We start from the raw sequence: 25,222 nt of genomic DNA on the forward strand, positions 1-25,222 counted from the left end.
ATATACTTCTCTAGTAAAACAGTCAGTAGATGATGTCTATACAGTTTTAGTTTAAGGTGATGAATACCTGCAATGAATTAAACAGCATTTTCAATGAATTTAACTATAGTCTGACTAAAACCACTGGAATTTCAAAATTTTGTTTTAATTATTTTTCTTATTCTCACCCCCTTATAGGTGTTTTAAGGGGCAATCAGTGGATTCAGGAAGCAGTAGGAGCTTGGAGAATACAATAAATAGGGTCTTGTTTCAAAGATAAACACAAACAACAAAATGTCCACTTTAGCAAACCCACCCAGCATCCCAGAAATGCCACAAGAGATTAAGAAAAGCTGTGGAGACAAACAGGTAGAAATCACAGTTGAAAGAATAAAAATGGCAAAGAGTCTCAAAGAAAAACAAAGCAATGATTTAGAGAAAGTGGCCTTTAAACGGAAGGCAGAAGGTGACGAAAAGCCAGCTGGAAAGAAAGAGGCAAAGATAATAGAACTTGACAGTCTGTTGATCACCATGCCCCTGCTTCATATCCCCTTAAAGAATATCATGGATGTGGAGGTGAAGTTGGTCTACATTGATGAAGAGAACGTGAGCTATGAGTTTGTAGAGTCCTACCCGTCGACTGGGAATCGGCCAACATGCCGAGCTGCTGAAATAGTGGACCCTTTGTGTGGACCTAATTTCAGCGTTCTGCCTCAGATTGATAAATGGCTTCAGGTAGCCTTAAAGGATGCCAGTTCTTGCTACAGACAGAAGAAATATGCCGTGGCAGCAGGACAGTTCAGAACAGCACTGGAGGTATGGGGTAAGAGAAAACATAGATTGGTGACAGTAAGCTGTGAAAAGGAAAGTTGTGATTACTGTGAGCCACTCTGATCATACTCTAATGAAAATGGAGTATGAAAATATTGAACATCAGGACTTTTCAGTCCTCAGTTTACACCAATACAGTGTGGCTGCAAATTGATATGCCTGTGTGCACTCAATATATAGAAATCAGCCCAAAAGCATTCTTCATGCTTTTTCCCTACAAACACTGCAGTGAATGGTAACATATATTAAAATGCAGTTGGTTTTGCAATTTCAATGTACACCTATAAAAGCCTTAAAGTTTCAATACAGTAGCGGTGGGTAGAATATAGATTCCCTAGAAATAGGCAGTTAATGAGTATACATATTATCCCCTTTTGATATGTAGTCTTCATGATTAAACATAACCATCTTACTTTTAGCATGGGCTGATAATTTATGCATAATACTGATTAAAAACAAAATAACACGATTTCACCTTACCATCAAACTTTACTTCCCTTCCCCTCCTAGTGAGCTTTATGAATAATTATTTTTCTCTCTGTAAGTAGGAAAGTTGATCAATATTTTGGCATAAAGATTTAGCCCATGGGCTAAAAGATGTAAGAATAAAACACAAAAAAGGTCACAAGAAGAAATGCACCATCTTGTGACTCACTGAACTTATAAAAGGACCAAAGTGTGCAGCTAGAACTCCCATTGGCTTGGCAATATTGGTGACTGCATATTTTATTAATTACAAAAAAAATTCAATGCATTTTGTATATGTCTGGTGGCCACTGGAGATATAAAAAATGAGTTTAGACATGGTAGCTTCCCTCTTAGTCTGTGAGGGAGACAAACCAGTAAATAGTTAAATGGAAATGGTATTAAGGCATGACTCTTCCACCATGGAACCAGGGCCATGTGCAGGAGTCAAATGTGAGATTTTGTGATGAAGATTTAAAGAGTAAAGTGTTACTTCCTGTCTTAGTCACAGGTTAAAAATGACTACATCTACAATGAGTTATAAATGAACAATACAAGAAAATGTGCCCCTAAATTTTGAAAAAGAAACCCTAGGCACAAAAAAGAAGGCCCAAAGAGACATGCAGTGATGAGGTAGCATACAACAGATGCATCTATAAATACTTCTGTCCTTATTAAGGGTCATTTACACAAGTGAAGAGTGATGCACTTTGTAAACTTCTGAACTATGTAAAAAGTGCCCCCAAATTATTTTCAAAGCACTGAGAACCCTCTGCTGTTCTTTGAGCTAAAGACCAGAAGCTATTGACTGTGAAAAGGAAGCTAAGTGTAGATTCCAGGAAGAACCATGGGCACTTCTGCTAGGACTTTTCAGCTGAAAATTTTTTAGGGGGAAGGACAGGGTTAAAGGTGTAATTCTATTATTACAGGGTTGCTGCTGCTGCTGCTGCTAAGTCGCTTTAGTCGTGTCCGACTCTGTGCGACCTCATGGATGGCAGCCCACCAGGCTCCCCCGTCCCTGGGATTCTCCAGGCAAGAACACTGGAGTGGGTTGCCATTTCCTTCTCCAATGCATGAAAGTGAAAACTGAAAGTGAAGTCACTCAGTCGTGTCAGAGTTAAAGGTGTAATTTATCCTTTTCAGATAAAGGAAAAGAATCATTTTGGCAATGGGGGATAAAAGGCATAAAATAAGAAAGAACATAAACTTCAAATTAAGTCTAGTTAGAGAAGCAAAAGGTATTTGCATTAACTAGAAGAAAATATCCATTTTTTCCCATAAATCCCAGTGTTCAAAATTGTAAAATTTGAATCAGGTTTTAATGACTCCAAGCTGTGTAATTGTACTGGAATATGCTTAAGTATTTTGACTCTGTTGTGCACGTTCTCTGTCTCTGCCTTTCCCTCTCTCTCTCTCCCCACCCCCCACCTCCCCGTCTCTCAAGGGTTTTTAGGAAAGTGTTGGATGCTGACACTAATTACTGGTAATTAACAAAGGTAATTATTTTGAGACCAAAACTTAGCTTAGACATCTGGCCTAGCTTTTGTCTAATTATCCTGGGAGTTAACTTTTGAAATCTTACCTAGAATGTCTCTTAATAAACCAAACTTACTAGGAATAGAAAAGATATTTAACCTTTTTAACTCTCCTCTCCTGAATTTAACTTCTGTTGAATTTATTGCTTCCATACTGCGTATTCTCAGGTATTACTTAATGCATCTGTTGCTTTTCCTTAGGTCCTACCATGACTAAGATAGGATGAATGACAGAGACCAAGGCATAATGATAAGGATCACACCTGAAAGACAGATGCATCAATGAATATTTCAGTGTGCGAAGTTAGAATTAGGTTTTACTGCAAATGACAAAAACCCAAAATACCTGTGTCGAAAGCAAGAGAGTTGTTTGTTTTCACATGTTAGGTAGTCAAGGACTGGTACAGTATGATCCTCAGGTACCAGATTCTATATTGTTCCTAAAGATGTGGCTGTGACCTCAGGATCCAAAATGACAGCTCCTATTGGTTTTATCATGCCCACCTTCTAACCAGCCAGGAAAGGGCAAAAGGAAGAAAAGAGTCACACTATGTCCTTCTAAGCACACTTCAAGGGAAGTTGCACACACCATTTCCATTTTTTTATTGACCCAAATTTGGTCATGTGGTTGCACAGACCTATAAGAAATGCTGAAAAATACAGTTTTGATTCCCAATGGTCCTAACATTCAGGAGTCCTATTACTGATAAAGAAGGGGAGACTGGACATGGCTATTGAAAAATAACTAGCAACTCTCCTGTGAGTGATTATTATGGGCGGGGGGCACTGTGAGGTATACAAAATGCTTAGCAACTGAGTGGTACAGGTACAGAGTCAGGCTGTAGAAATACACAGAAGGCTGCTTGTGGTTAAAGGTAAGACCATGAAAATAAAAAGTAAAAACTGGGGAAAGGCACTAGAAATTTGTGACTATTAATAGACACAGTAATTTCCAACTCATCTAATAAATCCATTAGGAATGTTCTACTTCTACGTTACTTTCCCTGTGCTCTTGACAAAGTCTTAACTCCTTTTGTTTTTATTACATGATAACTAGGCAAGTAAATTCATGGCATTTTATAATGAATAAGATAAAATGATACACAGTGATTCAGAAGATAACAGTTTAGCTTCCAAAAAGCAGCCAACTTTAATCTTTTAGGATTTCAGAACATAGGAGGCATTTATTTAAATGTGCTTGATGAAACGAATTCTGTGACTAACTCTCAATCTTTGCTAAAAGCAGTCATCATTTGCTCCTGTGTTTGAAATCACAGCAGAAAACACACCAGATGGGCAAAAGGTATAAACTGAAAGATAAAAAACATACATTAATGTGAAATCACAGTTTTATGCCTAGATGCTATTACCTATAATTTTTAAAGAAAAACTATATAAATTCACCCTCTATTAAAATGTTATGGATTCTATTAAAAAATAAAGGCATTGACCTTATGGGCCAATGAGGCACATTAGGCAATACACACTATTTCCAATGAATTGCTTGTTGTTCAGTTGCTAAGTCGTGTCCGACTCTTTGTGACCCCATAGACTGCAGCACTCAGCCTGCAGCATGCCAGGCTTTCCTGTCCTTCACTATCTCCTGGAGTTTGTTAAAATTCATGTCCATTGAGTCAGTGATGCTATATAACCATCCAGTGAACTTATTGGTTGTCAATAAAAAGTTAGAAGAGATTAATTCATAAACATTCTAGTTGAACTTTCATAGGGAAAGGAGAATTATTAGCAAACACCTTAAGGGTTTTGCTAATAGGAAAACGTAAAGGTCTGGGAATGTACTAATCACATTTTTGTCATTTATAAGAAAAGCACTCAAATTATGAAGTCTAATAATTTTGTGGCACACAACCTAAACCATGCCATCATTTCAGCCTTACTCATAGGATCTTAGTAACTCAGAGGCTTCTACCTTTTGAAGTAGAATAGACCTATACGCATCCTTCAAGATATGCAGCTTCAAACAATCCCACTGAACCAGTCAAAGAACATACAGTACAACTTATCCCTCACCAAATGGAATTTTCAATTCCGATTTCATCATGCACGAACTCCTTAAGGTGCTTTTTTTCTTAATATCTTGGTGCTCCAGTCACTGTTCTGTGAAGTTAGAGTAATAACTCACATTTATGGAGCTCTTTCTATGTGTCAGGTATGATATTTTACATCCTGGGAATATTTACATTCAATGTTACATTTTATTCTCACAATAAGCATATGAGATGAAACTATTATTCTTTTATGCTAATGAGAAAACTAAGGGATAGAAAGGTTAAATCACCTGCTCAAGGATCAACAGCTAGAAGTGGTAGTACCAGGGACTGAACCCAGGCGATCTGGTTCAGAGCTCACCGCCTTAACCACTATGCCCTTGCTACTCTTAAGTGAGGGTTTGTAAGAAATACAGAACTTTGTGCCAGACCTGCAGAATCAGGATCTGGATTTTAAGAGATCCCAAATGGTCCTGGTACACATAGCAGTTCTAGGAGATGAGATGAGAAACGCACTCTGTGAGATGCTGACACTACACAAATTTGCCCTAAAATGAAAACTTTACAGTTTGGTCTCCAACTTAAAATGCTTTATGTTGCTGCTGCTGCTAAGTCACTTCAGTCGTGTCCAACTCTGTGTGACTCCATAGACAGAAGCCCACCAGTGATTCTCCAGGCAAGAACACTGGAGTGGGTTGCCATTTCCTTCTCCAATGTGTGAAAGTGAAAAGTGAAAGTGAAGTCACTCAGTGGTGGCCGACCCTTAGTGACCCCAAGGACTGCAGCCTACCAGGCTCCTCCATCCATGGGATTTTCTAGGCAAGACTACTGGAGTGGCTTGCCATTGCCTTCTCTGTAAAATGCTTTATGCTCCTTGCTAATTTCATAGGAGGGCTTCTCTGAGTAGCTCAGTTGATAAAGAATCTGCCTGTAATGCAGGAGACCTTGGTTCGATTCCTGGGTCAGGAAGACCTGCTGGAGAAGGGATAGGCTACCCACTCCAATACTTTAGCCACCTGATGAGAAGAACCGACTCACTGGAAGAGACCCTGATACTGGGAAAGACTGAAGACAGGAGGAAAAGGTGATGACAGAGGATGAGATGGTTGGATGGCATCACTGACTCAATGGACATGAGTCTGAGAAAGCTCTGGGAGTTGGTAATGGACAGGGAAACCTGGCGTGCTGCAGTTTATGGGGCCGCAAAGAGTTGGACATGACTGAGTGACTGAACTGCACTGAATATCACAGGAAAGAATTTCCTTTTAAGCATTTTTCTCTAACAATTGTGTAGACTTTGGGATTTCAAGGACCTTAACTTTTTTTTTTTAAAGTTGGAGAGGCAAGAGGATTGACCTCATATTTGTATTGTGCAAGAATATCACAAAAATAGCTATCATTATATTATTTCATTAAAATTTCATTATTTCATTAAAATATGGAGCAGTTTAACACCAAAAAAGATAGAAAATAGAAAGGGCATACTCTCAAAATAGGGCATTCTCTCAGAATGAAAGGCATATTTTAAATAGATTATAATTCAACTTTATGAAAAGTTGACTAAATTGTCTTTTTTTATTTTTCATTGCCCCTTAGATCAATAAAGTACTGGTCTGAGAACCAGTTTTTGAGAATCACTGTTCTAGAACACATTTCCTTTATGGTAAACATTAAGTATCCAGGACGATTGAACCCACACCAGGGCCTTCTTATGAGATTACTTCCAGTGTAATGGAATTTGGTATGAGGCAGGTCCATTTTGGAGCCCATCCAAGGGGGTTTATTTAATGAAGTAGCAAAGATATCTCATTATAGGGCCGCCTCACCTATAATTGCTCTGAGAATAATTCTGTAGCAAATCTCTAGGGCATGAAAATGTGGACATCCCAGAAAGCTTAATTTAAATGGATTCTAACACAGATAGTTCCTAGTCAACATAATCAGGAAATCGAGAGTTCACCAAATTCGTGGAGTGCCCTGGAGCTAGCTGTGTTTTTACCCATTTGTGGATCTGCAAAGGGATTCAGTATTCATTTCTTAAACTCCTGCTGGGGTCCACACCTATGTATTTAGGTAAGTATCACAATAGCCCTCAAAACAGATATTATCAACAGATTAAAAAAAAAAAGTCCATTTCACAGATTAAAAAAAAAAAAATGATGCTCTAAAAAGTTAAAAAAAAAGCTTACAAGTGCCCCAGCTAGTTTGTTGCAGGGCTGAGATCAAATTCCTGTGTCCTAATTTCATATCTTGGTCAATGTCTCCTGTACAATGTCACAAACCTCCATCCAGAGTTCATCAGGCACTCTATCTATCAGATCTAATCCCTTAAATCTATTTCCCACTTCCACTGTATAATCATAAAGGATTTGATTTAGGTCATATCTGAATGGTCTAGTGGTTTTCCCTACTTTCCTCAATACTTTGGCCACCTCATGCGACGAGTTGACTCACTGGAAAAGACTCTGATGCTGGGAAAGGTTGGCGGCGGGAGGAGAAGGGGACGACAGAGAATGAGATGGCTGGATGGCATCACCAACTCTGTGGACATGAGTTTGAGTGAACTCCAGGAGTTGGTGATGGACAGGGAGGCCTGGCGTGCTGTGATTCATGGGGTCATGAAGAGTCGGACACAACTGAGCGACTGAACTGAACTGAACTGAACTGAATTTCATATCTGAACATCTTTACTTTCTTGCTTTTCATACTTAACAGATTATAAATGTTGTATAGGAGTATTTTTTTTTTTAAAGCAGATTCTGATATGTGGGGGTCTGTGATGGAGCATCCAGATTCTGCATTTCAAATGAGCTCCAAATGATGTCCATGTCTCATGTCCAGGGACCACTCAAGTAGCAGAGATTTATGCCACACACTGGTGGGTTTGCAAACGCCTGCCATTGTCCAGGCAGTAAGCACTTGCAGGTATCTAGCTCACATAACGTTAGGTGGCCACGAGGGTCCAGAACTGTGATGGTAGAGCACTATATTTGGAATCAGATTATCTGTTTGATGCTGCTTCTGGTACCTAATTGCTCTGTGACTTTGAGTAACTTTCTGAACCTCTTAAAACACTGTAAAGCAGGAATGGTAAGAACTAAAGACCAATCACAAGATGTTTTCACACAGGACTGCTTGTTGGAAAACATGATGATCTCAGAATCTGTGTTCAAGTTGTCATTGTATTTCTTAAGTTCTTCATTTCTTTGTACAGTACATATTCAACTTAAAACTTTAATGCCCCAAAGGATTTTGTCCAGTTCAGTAGTTTATCATCATTTTAACCCATATCCTTTTTTCCTTTAATTAACATTAAAATTTCATAGTTTCTGTTAAAGACTATATTTAATCAAAGCAAGGGACCAAAATAATTCACTGCTTTTTACTTTATTCTATACCCTTTTAGAAGAAGTAATCTAAATCAAACACTACTTTGAACTATTAACTGCTTCTGACAAAAAATACAAACTTTCACTTAAATGCACAAATTGTTATGCTAGAAGCAGTTCATTTTGTTCTTAGTTCTTACATATAAAGTGTCTTGAACTCTGTATGGTCAGATCAGAATTGAACATTTCAGCTTCTATCATGATTGTTGCCATCTTTGTTCCATCCAGGGGCATCATATAATTAATTAATGATAAAAATATGTTTTAAGTGCTACCAAATTTATATAGCAGGAAAATACAAAACAAATGACTCTGTTAATTGCCAAAGTAAAGTAACAAAATTAGATATATCTCTATAAGTAAGCACTAATTAAATAAAAATAATCTCTACAAGAGCAAGATTTGTCATTGTAAGAAAAGGGTATGTTAATACCCCTAACATTCACTGGCTGTTTCAGCCTGACATAGCACTAGATGCAGGGGATACAAATATATTTAAAACAGTCCCTACCCTCAAGGGGGTTTTCCCATTGCGGTAGAGTGTCAGGGAGAGAGGTGACTGGGAGAATTTTTCTATAAATAAGACTACAAAATAATCTGTATCACATTTGTGAATGAAAGAAGAATCACATTTCATATAAAAATATTATAAACTTTGGAAATTCCTGACATAATTTTAATCACCTAGAAGTGATATTAAATATCCTTGTATGGGGTGCCCAAACTCACCCTCAGAGAGCCGGAGATACAAGTGCCTGGGGTTCAGACAATGCTTGGGGCACTGGTATTTTTAAGTTCCTAGAATAGTTAAAAACAGTTGAGAACTGCTAGCGTAGAAGATCTTTTTTTTTTCACCTACAATAGATGTTAACTCATGTGTGCTTTTTAAAAGGGAATTAAGAGAAATAATATCTAAACATTCTAAAGCTATTATAAAGCATCAATTTAAAGGTAAATATTACTGTCTTGAAAATTTATTCTTTGGAAATTAACATTTAAACAATCTTCTCATATTCACTTAAAAAGCAAATGAAATTAATGACTACTGTTCTATTAACACTAATAAAATAGGTTGATACTAAACACAGTCAGTGGTTGGTTAGAATGTTTCTCTAAATTTATCCCATTAGTGATTATCCCACAAAAGATAATTATTAATCCATAGGAAGCTGAACAAAATCTCTTTAGTGAACAGGACCATTTTCATAGTTTATGAGTTGTTGTTAGGGGTTTGTTTCAAATTTCAGTAAATGTTGTGTATTTTTAAATGCAGTTAATTCTGTTTACACTGTTGTGAATCAAAACTCAACCAACTCACTCACTGAAACCTTGCACAACCCTCAATTGTAATTCAACTTGATAATTCCATGTTGAGGTTCACACCCATTAAAAACAAATTATTCTTATCCAAATATTGGATAATATTGCCCAACATTTCTGTCACTATCTAACTCTTTAAATTTCTTGCATGGTTTCCCAAGTCAGATATAATTGAAAACAGCAATATTTTATTTCCCCTACTCCTTTCCAGCCTTCATACACAACACAGTGTGATATTCAAACAGACTCTGCGTGTGCCAAGCATATGAGATTCACTTAAATTTGTTCACAGGAATGTAGCACAGAGTAAGGTTGTGGTTACTCTTTTCATTCAGATTATCTAGAAGAAAGTTAGGGAAAAAGCTTTTATCTAATCACCTAGTTCACCTATTCTGTTGCCTCATTTGAGAGTCACTAAAATAGAGAAGAACTTTCTTTCCATCTGAGAGATGATTCTGTTTCTATTGGAGAATAGGATGTAGACAGGCAGGGTGTAATACAGAAAGGGAAACAAATTTTCATTACATGGTCTCAGTATGGTTTCCCTATTTTGAATGAATTGTTATGAATACCAAGAACATTGGATTCATACATACTTGAATGCTACCACCAATGTATATTTTATATCCAGAAAGAAATAACTTCTGGAGAACTTCTTTTAGGCTATGCTGATGATGATGATTCAAATTATGCTGCTAATCCATTAGTAATTAATCACTGATTTTGTGGGATGAAACTTATCAAGAAATCATCCACAAGTTAAGTGATTACTTCCTTACTACTTTCTATCAAGTAGTATACTTACTACTTGTTGGGTGATGTGGTGGTAAGACCACAGTATATGACAGGGATTTGGTTCTCAAGGAACTCAGATTCAAGCTTTAGACAGAAGTTCTATAACTGTAAGGAAGTTAGAAATCTATGAAGTGTTTCATGATGTGCAATGGCCGTGTAGAACAAAGATTTAGGATGAGAACATTTGATGAAGTTTGTGATACACATCTATGAGCATGAACTCTGGCAGGCACATCACCTATACTAACACTTCTAATTCTCACAGTAACCCAGTGAGTTGAGGACTATTATTATTCTCTATTAGAGATAAAAAGATAAGAATGCATAAAGTACTCATGGAAATGCTAAGAGGATGTGGGGTGAATTTAAAAGTTTGAATGATCCTGGGGAAGAAAAAAAAAAACAGAATGGAAAACTGGGATTGGTAGAGGGGACAGAAATGGAGTGTGAGATTTGAGATAAACATCATCAGTAGGATGGAGAACTTGAGGAAAGAAGCATGAGACTGAATAAGGATGGCAAAGAAAAAAAAAAACAAAAACAAAGAAAAAAAAAAAAGGATGGCAAAGAGATGGGCAGGCCAGAGGAAGGCATTATTATGAAATAAGGGTGAAGCAATAGAGCCAGATACAGGATGGTCTTAAAAACCAGGCAGAGAACATTGGAATTGGCATTAAAGGCAATAAGTGAGTTCTAGGATAGGGAAGTAACAATGTAAAAAAAAAAAAAAATGGAATAATTGAGAATCAGTGAAAAAAATATTGAGTAGTTACTACTTTATCAACACTATGATGCTACTACAAGATCTACAAGGAAATATAAGATTTCAATTCCAATATTATTTTTCTTTATCCTTTCTTCTGCTACATCTTAATATAACTATACTCTTCTTATAGTAAATATTTTATTTGCCATGAGTTGGTGATGGATAGGGAGGCCTGGCGTGCTGTGATTCATGGGGTCGCGGAGAGTCGGACATGACTGAGCGACTAAACTGATCTGAACTGAACTGAACTGAAGTATTGATTTTAGGGGGAAACAGTCAGGGAGATGAAGGAACTAAAGGAGAGGAACTAAAGAGAGAAACTAAGAATCTAAAAAGAGAAAATACCGAAGCATTGATGCTTTTGAACTGTGGTGCTGGAGAAGACTCTTGAGAGTCCCTTGGACTGCAAGGAGATCCAACCAGTCCATTCTAGAGGAGATCAATCCTGGGTGTTCATTGGAAGGACTGATGCTGGGGCTGAAACTCCAATACTTTGGCCACCTCATGCAATGAGTTGACTCACTGGAAAAGACTTGATGCTGGTGGGGATTGGGGGAGGGAGGAGAAGGGGAGGACAGAGAATGAGATGGCTGGATGGCATCACTGACTCAATGGGCATGAGTTTGAGTGAACCCCGAGACTTGGTGATGGACAGGGAGGCCTGGCGTGCTGTGATTCATGGGGTCACAAAGAGTCAGACACGACTGAGTGACTGAACTGAACTGAACTGAAAACAGGAATACATAGAGTGTTATGGTAGAAAGGGCTTTCCTGGTGGCTCTGAAGGTAAAGAATCTGCCTATATGAAGGAGACCTGGGTTCAACCCCTGGGTTGGGAAGATCCCCTGGAGGAGGGCATGGCAACTCACTCCAGTATTCTTCCCTGGAGATTCCCCATGGACAGAGGAGCATGAAGGGCTACAGTCCATTGGGTTGCAAAGAGTCAGACATGCCTGAGCAGCTAAGCACAGCATGATAGAAAGTCCAAGGCTGAATAGGAGAAATAAAGCTAGAAGAGCTAGTAGGTATCCAGGAGGCAATGAGTACCCTGTCAAGATCTTGGACATTATTCAATAAATAACAGGAGGTCTCCCAAAAAGATTAATGTGGGGAATGGTGGTGTCAATTACATGTTTAGTTTTGTTATATCACTCTAGTGTATGTAGGCAACAAAGACAGTGCTCAGTCCCTGGGTTATATCTTATTACTGGATAGGAAGAAGAGGTTTCATGAATTGAGGGTAATTTGAGAGAATTTCTATATTTTTTAATTGAATTGAAAGCAGTTGGAGAATTTGAGAAAGACTGGATAGACAACAGAGACCAATTAGACAAAAGACTAAATATATGAGGCCTCTCTCAGAAGAGGGACCATGAATTCATAGTGACAGCAAATTGCAAAGTTATGTGATTTTCAACAATGTGTCTCTGAGCATCCAAAAATTTTCATTGACTGAAAACTTGAGGTTTTGATAAAATGGATGAGAGGGCAGAATTATTGTGATTAGTGATGACAGAATGGTCATCATAGTGGACTATGGCTCTCAGCTGGGCAAGAAAGGACAGAATAGAGGGAGTGTAATGGTCCAGGGACTGACAGTTAAAGGAAAGGCACTTGAGGATAAGAGAGTGAAGGAGCTGAGAGCCTAGGAGGTTTGGCCAAGGAGTAGTCCTGGAGTATAAGATTTGAGGGATGAAGTTGCATGAGATTGGGTTACTAAATGAGAGTTCAGGACTTTCAAAAAAATGTGAGAAGCCAGGATATTAGATGAGTCACTTTCACAGCTGGATATTGAATATCTGAAGTCACTCAGAATGATTCTGGGACAAAGAGCAAAGAGGAGCCATAATCCAGGTGTCAAATCTTAGTAAATGTGAGGAAATAGTCACGAGTCTGATAGAGTTATGATAGAACAGCTAGATGATGCGTTTTGTTTGTTTGTTTTTGTGACACTATGCTAAGGGACATGCTCAGCAAGCCTTAGAAAGAAAGAAAAGAAGTGGAAAGAGGGTTTCATGCCCAACAAAGTTAAGGGTCATTTGTACTTGTACCTTTGCTGTGTCCTTTCTTCCTGTGTATGTACAACACTAATCACTAAGCGAAAGGCAGTAAGAGTTATTAGAATTACGTAAACTGCTGCAATGATAAATTGCTTTTATAACATACCCTTAAAGTTAGTCAGCAAGGTTGTTTTTATATCTTGGCATGTTCATTTATATTTATGGGATTTTCTCTTCTTTTTTGATACTAGGACTTACTGAATAATTGTTTTTGAGTACTTTAGGAGGAAATATCGGAGAAGGCAATGGCAACCCACTCCAGTACTCTTGCCTGGAAAATCCCATGGATGGAGGAGCCTGGTGGGTGCCGTCTATGGGGTCACACAGAGTCGGACACGACTGAAGCGACTTAGCAGCAGCAGCAGGAGGAAATATATCAATACATATGCATATAGAGATAAGCACATATTTTTAATAAAGAAATTATCCTAATTTGAGTGCTTAAAGAATTAGAATATTGATAAATAAGAATTCTCAGTAGTTTTATTAACATAGTGTGTGTGTGTGTATGTGTGTGTGTGTGTACTGTGTGTTTTTAGTATACTCTATTTGGGATGTTTCCTAGAGTACTGGCTTTACGATAGGGTGGTAATTATGCCCTGGCATGAAGGTTTTAAATAACAAATATATGTTCTTAAATACTAAACATAATGGTGAAAAATGAAAACTAATGTAACAGTCAACATTCACACCTTCTGATGCCTTTATGAGGTGTGAATGTTGAAAGCTAGTAACCTCACACCTCTTGGTTCTTTTGTTTTTAATTATTTTTTTAACTTTAAAACTTCACTCAGCAATGGCCCAAACAAAAGATACCTGAAGTAAAGTAGCTCAGCCCTGATCTGAATCTCAAGTTAGGAATGAAGGAAATGCCCTACTGTGTGCATGCCTTATGGAAGCAGCAATCAAGCATATCCTCTTAAACAGAAGAAGTAAGTAAAATATTATAATCTCTTAACACCAGAGATACATATCAGCTTAGAGTACAGGAAGCCATTGCTGGCACCATGGACCTGCTCAGCATTTCTGGCTCCCATAGAGAGTCATCCTCATGGCTATGTTAACTGCGTTATTATGTATTTCTCTCTGCCTTAGTGGCATGAATACTGAGGGTTCATTCTAAAGCAGATTCCTACCAGTAACTGGCGGATTTAGGCAGAATTCTCAGAGGTGGCATCTGAGGAACAGGATCTTATATGTGGGGATGTCCACTTATAGCATCACACAGTTGTAGCACTGCCGTTCGTTAATTCAGGCTGTCAAAGGGGGAATGTGAAAGAATGAAAAAGAATGCCAGAAGGCTTAGCTGAAGCTGGAGGGAGGTGTAGGTGGCTGTGATAGGTTTCTGACCTCCACTTAAGGGCAGCCTGATGACAGTAACATGCACAGTGGAATCCTTGGGTCAATCATCAGCTCACTGCCACACAGCATGACTCTCTCTAGTGCGAGGTGGGCCACTCACTGCATTCGGATTATATATTTGAAGTTTCTCACTTACTTTTCTGAATAGGTAATATATTCATATAGTTCAAAATTTAACAGTTATAAAATAGTATGCAAATGACTCCTTTCTAACCTTCTCCTCCAGCCAGCCAATTTCCCTCCAAATGGGCAATCATTATTTATCTTTTAAGTTAATAAATGCAAGCAATATGGAAGTACATATTCTTTCTGCAACTTTATTTTTTTTACTTAGAAATAAGTCTTAGATGCTATTTTATATCAGCATATATTTCCCCCTCTTATTTGTTGCCTAATATTTCAGTATATGGAAGATGCATATTCTCCATTGATGAACATTTGGATTGCTTCCAGTGTTTTGTTCTTAGAAATAGTGCTGTAGTTAATAACCTTGCGCACATGTCATTTTGAATGAATGCAGGCAGGTCTATAGGAGACATTTCTCACATTAGAATCTAAGAGTTTGCACATTTGAAATTTCAAGAAATACTGCCAAGCTACACTTCCATCAACTTTGCATTAGAAGACTTATTTTTCTGTATTCTCACCAAACCAGTATGTTATCCAATTTTTAATCTTTTCCAAAATAATAGCCTTTTAAAAATCAGTGCAAAATAAATTTTCATTTATTTTATGTGTATGAGTTGAGAATCTTTTACTATGTCTAAGCACCATTGGCTTTTCTGTGTGTTTCTCTGCTATAAACTCCAAATTTCTAATGGGCTGTTGGTGTTGTCTTGGGAGTGTGATGATTTTAAATTCAAAACAAGTCTGAAAAGTACCTTGTGGGCAAGTAAGTTTTCCCCTATATAATTCTGGTGATTCTTTGCAGAGTAGGAGAAAACAACTTCCTTTAATTTGCATTGGGTTATAAACTTGCATTAGAACTCAGTTACCATCCTTTAGGAGCGCCAATGCTGACCTGATTGCCCATTTCTTACAGTGTGAGGTAAATGTCTTTAAAATGAAGTGCATGCTCATATTTTCAAGAAATGGGAGAGTGGTTAAGCAATAACATTTAGAAAAAAATAAAAATCAGAAAGCTCTTTATTAATAGTAAGTTTCTTGTATAAAAGCATAATTTCTCTTATATTTAGAGACTGTAAAATTTTTGGCCCTTTAGGAATTGTGTATTATTTGAAATTGTAATATTTTAGATTTTGATGTTGTTTCTAATACATGAGGTCTAGTGTTGTCATCTCTTCTAGAAAATCCTTAGAGGGAAAATAAACATGCTACCTAGCTAAAGGTAGATTTCACCTGGAATGTTAATCTAATAATGTGTTTTATAGGTAGCATATGGTAGTGCTGTTATATGAATTCTGGATGAATTTTTCCCTGTTAAAATTTGTTGAAAGTGTTATATTTTAATTAGTGTCTGGTGTAAACCATTGATTTCAAATAGATGTGATTTCAAACAATGTGATTCCTATTTCATATTTATTTTAGAACAAGAAACAAAGAGACCATCAATAATGGTTTGGTCAATAATAATACCCAACTTGGAATTCCCAGTGACTGGTGGGAGTGATCTGATAGAAAAGCCATTTGTCTTCCATTATATCACTGCTAAACTTTGAGTAACTGCCTCCAGGATTACTGTTTTAAGAAAATATCTGAAATCTATAGATGGATTATAGATATAGAGGTGACTTTAAAATTATTTTTATTCATTCTTCTCTAAGGTACAATGGAGAGAAGAAATATTTCCATACCCAGCCAAAAAAAAAAAGTTTTCTATTGTCCTGAAATTCCTTCCATTCAAATACTTAGAAGTTTAGTCTTAATTCTTGATTTTCTCTGTTGTTTGTGTACCTAAGTCAGCATTTTTAAGTGGTTAATGTCTACCAGCTATTTACTTACTACACCTCTTTCAGTTCTCACAACCACCCAAAGAAGTAGGATTATCATTAGACCCATTTTGCAGAAAATGAAATTAAGGCTCTGGGAAGTCAAATAACTTGCTTAAGATCACCTGTTAGTAGTAGTATTAGAGCCTGAACTTAGGACTTTGTGATTCCAAACACACCATAACTAACCATTACATAATGCTGCCTACTCAGTAGTTGAGCCACTTTTCAAATAAATTCCTACATTGAACCATGAGTGGTATTCCAAATATTTTATAATCAACATAGCCAAATCACAGCATAATAACTAAAAGGGCATACACTAATGAACAGATGTTCACAGAGCCTACTACCAATGGCTGAATATGAACTCAATAAATTTAGAAAAATCAAGTAGAAATATTCTGAGGTGGCTATGAAGGGTATATTACTCACCCCTGTGGCTTGCCCATCATAGGAAGAAGCTCATTCCATCCTCATTTCTCCTTCCAACTCCCACTTCACAGAAATTGGTGTTTGATTAAAAAAAAAAAACAGAAAAACTCCCCATAAAGTCAGATATTGTATTTCTCAATACATGAGCCAATAGAAAAGCTTATATTCCTTTTACTAGTACCCTTTGTGATTAACTAGAGTTAAAGATATAGATCTAAAGCCCCTTGGACTGCAAAGAGATCAAACCGGTCAATCCCAAAGGAAATCAACCCTTTATTGATTGAAAGGACTGATGTTGAAGCTGAAGCTCCAATACTTTGGCCATCTGATGGGAAGAGCTGACTCATTAGAAAAGACCCTGATGCTGGGAAAGATTTAAGGCAGGAGGAGAAGGGGATGACAGATGACAGAGGACAAGATGGATGGATGACATCACCAACTCAATGGACATGAATTTGAGCAAGCTCTGGGAGATGGTGAAAGACAGGGAAACCTAGAGTCCACAGGGTTGCAAAGAGTCATGCAAGACTGAGCGACTGAACAACAACAAAAAGATGAATATTCATTCAAATCCCTTTGAAAATCTTTTGACTAGACCTAATTCTAATATTTCTAGGATCATTTCATAGCGAAACCTGTCCTGGTACATTTTAGCTTATATATAAATAATATATACCTGCTAGATAATATATATTAAGAAGGCAATGGCAAGCCACTCCAGTACTCTTGCCTAGAAAATCCCATGGATGGAGGAGCCTGGTAGGCTGCAGTCCGTGGGGTCGCTAAGGGTCGGACACGACTGAGCGACTTCACTTTCACTTTTCACTTTCACACATTGGAGAAGGAAATGGCAACCCACTCCAGTGTTCTTGCCCGGAGAATCCCAGGGACGGGGGAGCCTGGTGGGCTTCCGTCTAAGGGGTCACACAGAGTCGGACACGACTGAAGTGACTCAGCCGCAGCAGCAGATAATATCTGTCTGTCTTTTATGGTCATTTACTGAATGTTCACAACTGTATACTTACAATTCCCCTTTAGCTCAAAATTACTTTCCTTTTTACAATGTTATATAGAGAGTATATTGTCCAAGAGGGGGTTTGACTTTAAACATTTGTGATCCATTCATTTAACTAGTTACCAGGTAAACTGCTCAGTGGGAAATTGGATGTTATTTTTACTGTGAGAACATCAGACAAAATTAGACGGAAGTGTATAGGACAAGCCTAGTGTGTTGGAGCCTCAATGTATCAGTGATTGAACCAGTTAGTACCTTAATTCTTTTCTTTTTCCCCCTCCAGAAAGCACAAGTGTTAGCTTACTATACAAAGATATATAGGTAAAATAAAAGCAAAGTAACAAGATTGAGGGCAGGAGGAGAAGGGGACAACAGAGGATAAGATGGTTGGATGGCATCACCGACTCAATGGACATGAGTTTGGGTGAACTCCGGGAACTGGTGATAGACAGGGAGGCCTGGCGTGCTGCAGTTCATGGGGTTGAAAAGAGTCGGACACGACTGAGTGACTGAACTGAACACAAGAAAAAAATAGGACAAATAGAGAAGGGACAGAGAAAGTAGGATGGGAAAGAGGAAATAAAGTAAATCAAGAAACTTATTCTTTACTGATTAGAAACCAAGATAAAAAGGGAAAAGGAATTCATGTAGTTAGTTAACTCATTTACTAACTTTAAACACTACTGATCCATAAGAAGAGATAATCTTTTTATTATTACCGAGATCTAAAAGAAATCTGTTACATAGGAATCTTTATGAGGAATATCAATATCTTTTGAGGTCACTGATTTGGAAATATTAGTATAATTTTAGGAGTATGCAAAGGCAATGGCTGTTTTGTCTCAAAAAGAATAACTTTTGAAGGTTTTAGTCTTGTGGCATTTGCATGCTGAATATAATCTTAATACTTCCAGTATCATTATGTACATATTGATCTCTGGGAAATTTTTATTGCATAATGCAATGTCATTCAACACAATTTTATTGTGTTCCTGTTCTTTGCCAGGCATTGCATCAGGCTCTGGGAGTGCAACCCATGGGGGTCTCCCTTCATGAGGATTCTCATTCAGAAATAAAAAAAACAGTGAAAATGAAATGTGGTGTGTGTTCCAGTGAAGGGAGAATGAGATGCTATGGCATATGACATCATCTAGAGCTGTGGTTCCTAAATTTTTTATTTCATGAATGATCATAATATTTTTAAAATGGGGGTTAATATAGATTGCCAACATTTTACTAGCCAGGAAAAGGCACTGAAAAGATTTTAAAAGCTACCACATTTGACCCTTGAATAGCTTGAGTTTGAATTGGATAGATCCACTTATATGCGGATGTTTTTCACTAAATGTATACTTCAGTACTACACAGTCCACAGTTGGTTGAATCTGTGGAGCTGGAACCAAGGATATGGAGGGTTGATTGTAAAGTTACACACAGGTTTTGGACTGTGTGGGAGTTGGAGCCTTTAACTGGTTCAAGAGTCAACTATATCGTCTTCTAACAACATCCTTTCATTCAAAGGACATTTTAAATTAAAAATATAGGAAGGAAATAGTTTTAGAATGAAGGGTAGACATTCATCAGAAAAGACAATGACAATCTTCAATCTCAACTTGAGCTATATATAAGGTTTTAGTTGCAGAAAAATTATATCAGAACCTGATTTTAATTGTAATCTGTACAAAAATCATAGTGCTCGGAAAGAAAGTATCAGGAGGGGCTACTACAGAAAGGGAGAACAGGAAACTCTCCTTAGAAAAGATAGAACATTTCAACTGAGACCCAAAGGATGAGCATAAACCAGGCAGGCAAGGAGGAAAAAACCCAAAACTTTCCCTGTCAGGAAGGCTTAAGACACACCCCTCTGTATTAGTGTTCTGAGCTTGCTGTAAAAAATCACCAACTTAAACACAATTTATTACCTTAGGCTTACTGACTAAATGAGACTCACTGTACTAAAGGTAAGGCATGGTAAGAGGACTGCTTTCATTCTGGAGACTCTGTTGGAGAATCTATTTCCTTGCCTTTTACAGTTTGCAGATGTTGCCTGCATTGTTTGGCTTGTGGCCCCTTCCATCACCTTCACAGTGCAGTTTCTCTCCTCACTCTGACATTGTCTCTTCTGCCTCACTCTTCCACATTCAAAGAACCCTTGTGATTGCATTGAGCCCATCCAAATAATCCAGGATAATCTCTTTATCTTGAAGCCAGCCAATTAGCAACCTTAATTCCATCTGCAAACTTAGTTCCTCCTCTCCTCGATATATATTCACAGATTCTGGGGGATAAGATGTAAACATCTTTGGGAAGCTTGTGTTCTACCTAATGCACCTTCCGACTCATGGAAAACAGTATATGCTAAATTGCTTCCTTTTCAACCATTGGCTTGTGAAGAATTGTGAAGAATGAGATATACTCTGCTTGCAAGCTAACAAGAAGCCTGCCAGAGTTCACTGGTGTCAGCAGGAGGCATGAGACTCCTAGATCACAAAGGACTTCATTATTCATGGCCGAGCAAGTAGCATGAGCTTCATCACATTTGCCTTGGCCCCTTTTATCTCCCAAGTCCCACAGGAGTGATTCAGATGAGGTCTGATGGATACCCGCATCCACTGTGGACTGTATTATAGAAGAAGAACCTCAAGTTTAAGGAACCTGAATCCTTTACAATGAATAATAAGCATGCCTTTCCTTTTCTCCAGAGGGAAACGCGACCTCTCTCTTCCAAAGCTGCTCAATATACAAACATCCTTAAAAAGATAATCCAGAACAAAAAGTACATCTTGCAAACAAATTTATATTACATAATGCAATGTCATTCAACACAATTTTATTGTGTTCCTGTTCTTTGCCAGGCATTGCATCAGGCTCCAGGAATGCAATCCATGGGGGTCTCTCTTCATGAGGATTCTCATTCAGAAATAAAAAAAAAACAATGAAAATGAAATGTGGTGTGTGTTCCAGTGAAGGAAGAATGAGATGCTATGGCATATGACATCATCTAGAGCTGTAGTTCCTAGATTTTTTATTTCATGAATGAGCATAAAATTTTTTAAATATAGACTGCCAACCTTTTATTAGCCAAGATGTTTGCAGGATGTACAGAAAAAACCTTAAGAACCTTGGAAAGTTGTCCATGAATATGCCTATGCTGCATCTGCTTTTAATAACCTGATCTGCAGTTTCTCAAATGTGGGGCCTAGGTCTTCAAACATTTTAAATCAATTCATTTTAAGTTAAAAGCTTTGTTTTTCAATTTACAAATATAATCTTTTCAACTTTTTTTTACTTGATCAAGTCAACCTTTATTTGTACATTACACTGAATTATTTTTCTAGTACCTAATCTGTTCCCTATTACCCTTTACTTATCATCAGATAGTTCTAAATGAAACCATGTTATTTTTGTCTGGCTTAATACACAAACAACCAATGCAAAAACAGAGCTTGACCTCAGTTCATAATGAGGAAATATTAGCAAATTTATTAATGAGGGCACTCAGACAAACAGGTAATTATGAAGAAAACCAAGTTCCAATATGACCCTAATGTGAAATGTCATTCTGTGAGAACAGGGACTGAGAGGGAGCCTTTATAAGAAGGGGAAAACAGACAAATTCATTTCTATGTATTAAATCCAAACCCATCCTGAGAGCAAAAGATGACTGTAAAGTTAGAGACCCAGTTAAAAAAACAAATGATTATATTTTATATTAGAAGTACCAACATTCATGAATTTGCTTATGGATCTATTCCCCCTATTGCTGACATTCTTTTAAGTTAAAGTTACTCATTAGGTACATTTCCCCTAGTTTTGAGGGCAAAGAAGGCTATAAGGAAAATATTAAACTATCTAACGATAAAAATGAGCTAGGTCAGAAGGAAAAAAGAAAGGGAATACATGTTAGCCTCTATGCACAGAAATGATGGTAGTGGACGCATATCAATAAGGCATATCCTTTGAGCAACTTTTTCCCCAGACATGGTAATACATAAGGTGAGTAGTCAATGTTCTCCCATCTAATTGTCCTGAGACCAATAGTGTGATTCAGACTAAGGGCAAAGCAGCAGTCTTTATTCCTAAATGGGAGTTGTTCAGAAGCCAACTGGATTATGTTTATACTCGACATACGTAATGATCACAATCTTGCCACTCATAATTTTTTATCTCATTAACACTTCTGAAAAACTAAAGCACCATCCCTACTTTTACCATATTCTTGTGCTTTAATAGATTATTGCTCTCACGTTAAATTCATCAATTTGTACACTATGCTGACAAAAGAAGCACAAACTGCCAAGGAGCATGACGAACTGCAGCTGCTTTCCTTGACAAGTACAATGCTGTAGCAATTCAGTGGAAGGCATTCAGGAGCTGCAATCAGAAAACCTGCATTTTCAGTCTGGCTCCTTCCCATCTAACCCCTGTGAGTTCCATGCCTCAGTTTCCTCATTTGTGAAGAAATGATCTCAGGGTGACATGACATGGTGATGTGGAAGCATCTTAAGTCATAAGGATATGCTTTATTTTAAATCTGAATTTCATTTTTTAAAAAAAAATTTTCATTGAGGGAGTTCAGCAGCACCTGTTAACAACAGGACTTTTAGTAAAGAGTACATCTGAAAAATAAAGAGTGTGATTACAATCCACAGTTCCAACCTTCAGGTCAGAAATCACAAACCCAGTCACGCCTGAGGGCCTGCTGTGTGGAAAGGGCTGCGTATGCTGAATCCAGGAGGAACAGTTTACTAGTTCCTCCCCATTTCCTCCTGCCTGGAGCCCCAATCCCTTCCTTGTTGCTCATCAATGACTCACCAGTGCTTTTCTCACTCCTGATTGCAACAGGCTCACCTGCAAAACCCCTGATGGTGACAGCTCCTCATCCTTGCCTCTCATGTCCTGACACCAAGAAACTGCCACCACCGTTTCTTCAGGTTCCCTCAAGTCACAGAGATGCCCCTCTTCAGAGCCTCTGCCGGCTCATTTCCTGCAGAAACTAATGGGTCCTATCCTTGCTTCCCCTGACGGCTGTCATTGATACAGACAATCATGCTCTCCATCTCAGCTGTTGACTCCGAGGCCTCCTCTGCCTCCCAGCTCTTTTCCTGAAGCTTCCTCTCAGGTACTAATTTCCTCAGCCATCCGCAGATAAGAACATTTCAATGGCTAAGCTGAGATAAACTTGCAGGGTCCATCAGATGCAGCCTCCTGCCTGTAAAGGAGAAGAGAAGGCGCCACACAAGATGTGTGTTTCCTCAACCTGTCAGCGTTCCCTCTAACTTCTAGTCACAACCTGAAGAAAATAATTCCTCTGAAAGTAAGTTCGTCTCCTTTGTCCAAACCAATTCTCCACCCAGGTAGTTTGAGTCTTGTTTCCCTTCTTTGGTCTCCTCTGGTGCACTTGTCTTTGATTAGGGCATGAGATAGAGGGAATCTCAAAGTTCAGAAGTCTTCTGGTCCAATTACATATCTACTTTTAAAAATACCATCATCACCGCCAATGGGTCATGCACCCTGAAAAGGAATTTACTTCATTGTAGGCAGTCGGTCCATCCTTGAACAGCTCTGACCAGGAGAAGTGTTTAACCTGGGTTCACAGAAACCTTCCTTCCTGTTACAACCTCTGATTATACTTTCTCCCATCAGGACGTCACAGTAGCTTCAATGGTCACTCACCTGCTAGTACTATTCATCACTTCTTCTCCAGCATTGGCAAAGGCTCTCAAAGCATAGCAGTCTCCTAAACATTTGTTGAATGAATGAGTGAGCGAGTAAATAAATGTCTGGGCCCTTTTCTAGAGGACCACAGTCTATATCTAAGACATATATGAAATATAATTTGGGTCTTCTCCAGGCTAAAAGTCCTTAGTTTTTATAAGGAAATTTTCAGGTTACATTTCCTTTCCTCTGGGCTTTCACCAGTGTGTCTAAATTTATCTCAGTAAACAATATAAAAATTAAAAATAAAAATTATATTAAAATATTAATATAAATCATGGTAAATAATATATATATATATATGTATGTATATATATATATATGTATGCATATATATATATATTTCAGGCTTCCCTGGTGGCTCAGTGGTTAAAGAATCTGCCTGCCAGACCAGGAGACACTGGTTTGATCCCTGATCCAGGAAGATTCCACATGCCACAGAGCAATTAAGCCCGTGTGTGGCAACTACTGAGCCTGTGCTCCAGAGCCCAGGAGCCACAACTACTGAGCCCATGGGCCCGAGAGCCTATGTTCTACAACAGGAAAAGCCCCTGCAATGAGAAGCCCGTGTAATGCAACTAGAGAGTAGCCCCCGCTCACCGCAACCAGAGAAAAGTGTGCACATTAACGAAGACCCAGCACAGCCAAAAATAAAGATAAGAAACATTTTTTAATATAAATTATTTTATATTGAGGACCTTTTCCTTCCTCTCTCCTGACTCTGGGGATAGCTCTTCCTGGGCCACCTGTAGAGCTTTTCTCGTGCACTATACCTTGTCTACAGCTCAGTCAGAATGTTTACTTGTATTTTAATCACTTCCTGTCTAGACAGTTGCAGGTCCTTGGTGTTTATGAAAATAATTCTTTGTAAATCCAAACTCTGAAACTTGGGGCTGCACAAAGCACCAGAGTTGGGAAACCCTGCCTTCCTAATAAAGAGGCTTCCTAAGACTCGGCGTCTCATCTCTGACGGTTCCCTCCTGTTGGAGTTCGAGACGTCACTTTGTGTCAGTGTGATCATTTTGTGGGTATTTTCACACCGACATTATCTGCATTTATGCTTACCCTTCCATATTTTCTCAATTCTATGTTTTCTATTTGAAAGAGTAAGAAATTTTAGAGCTTAATAAGACTTGTCCATTTAAAGAAGTTTTGAGTAGAAAGAAGACAAGGTCACACAAGTGTTTGTATAAGACTGCATACCTGGGTTTACCAAACCTGACCACAGCAATTGAGTAACATTTTCTGTTTAGAGTGCTTTTTTGGTTTGGTTTTAATTTGGGGCTTTTAAAAATTAAAATATTTATTTGGCAAAAAATAAATAAATAAATATACATTTATGTATATGACTATATATAATCATATGGGTGTGAGTATAAAATTTGGTTACTCTACTTTTCTAAATAAAGTTAATGTATAGAGCATGAGTAAACAAAAACTAATTTAACAGAAAAAAATATCCTTTGGCACTCAAAATATACTTATACCTAAGTGGTTTTATTTAGTACTATTAAATTTTTAGTTTTGGACAGAGGCTTTGCTATATCGTTTAATTGTTTTTAAAAGAAAAAGCTGAACCACAGTTCTACCACCC

The 25,222-nt window shown here is 37.9% G+C and overlaps 1 protein-coding gene across 1 annotated transcript in view; it reads left to right on the plus strand.

Annotated features, from left to right (window-relative positions):
- Positions 1-258: 258 nt before the first annotated feature.
- SPATA16 (spermatogenesis associated 16) overlaps positions 259-25,222 on the plus strand; it is a 266,115-nt gene continuing 241,151 nt past the window's right edge. The window contains exon 1 of the mRNA XM_088842623.1: positions 259-795. Within this exon, the coding sequence (XP_088698749.1) occupies positions 274-795 (522 nt within the window). The 5' untranslated portion in view covers positions 259-273. The remainder of the gene's footprint in view (positions 796-25,222) is intronic.

Source organism: Moschus berezovskii, chromosome 1 (assembly GCF_049115385.1).
Source record: "Moschus berezovskii isolate FMDL1 chromosome 1, NW_MosBer_1.0, whole genome shotgun sequence".
Taxonomy (NCBI): Eukaryota; Metazoa; Chordata; class Mammalia; order Artiodactyla; family Moschidae; genus Moschus; species Moschus berezovskii.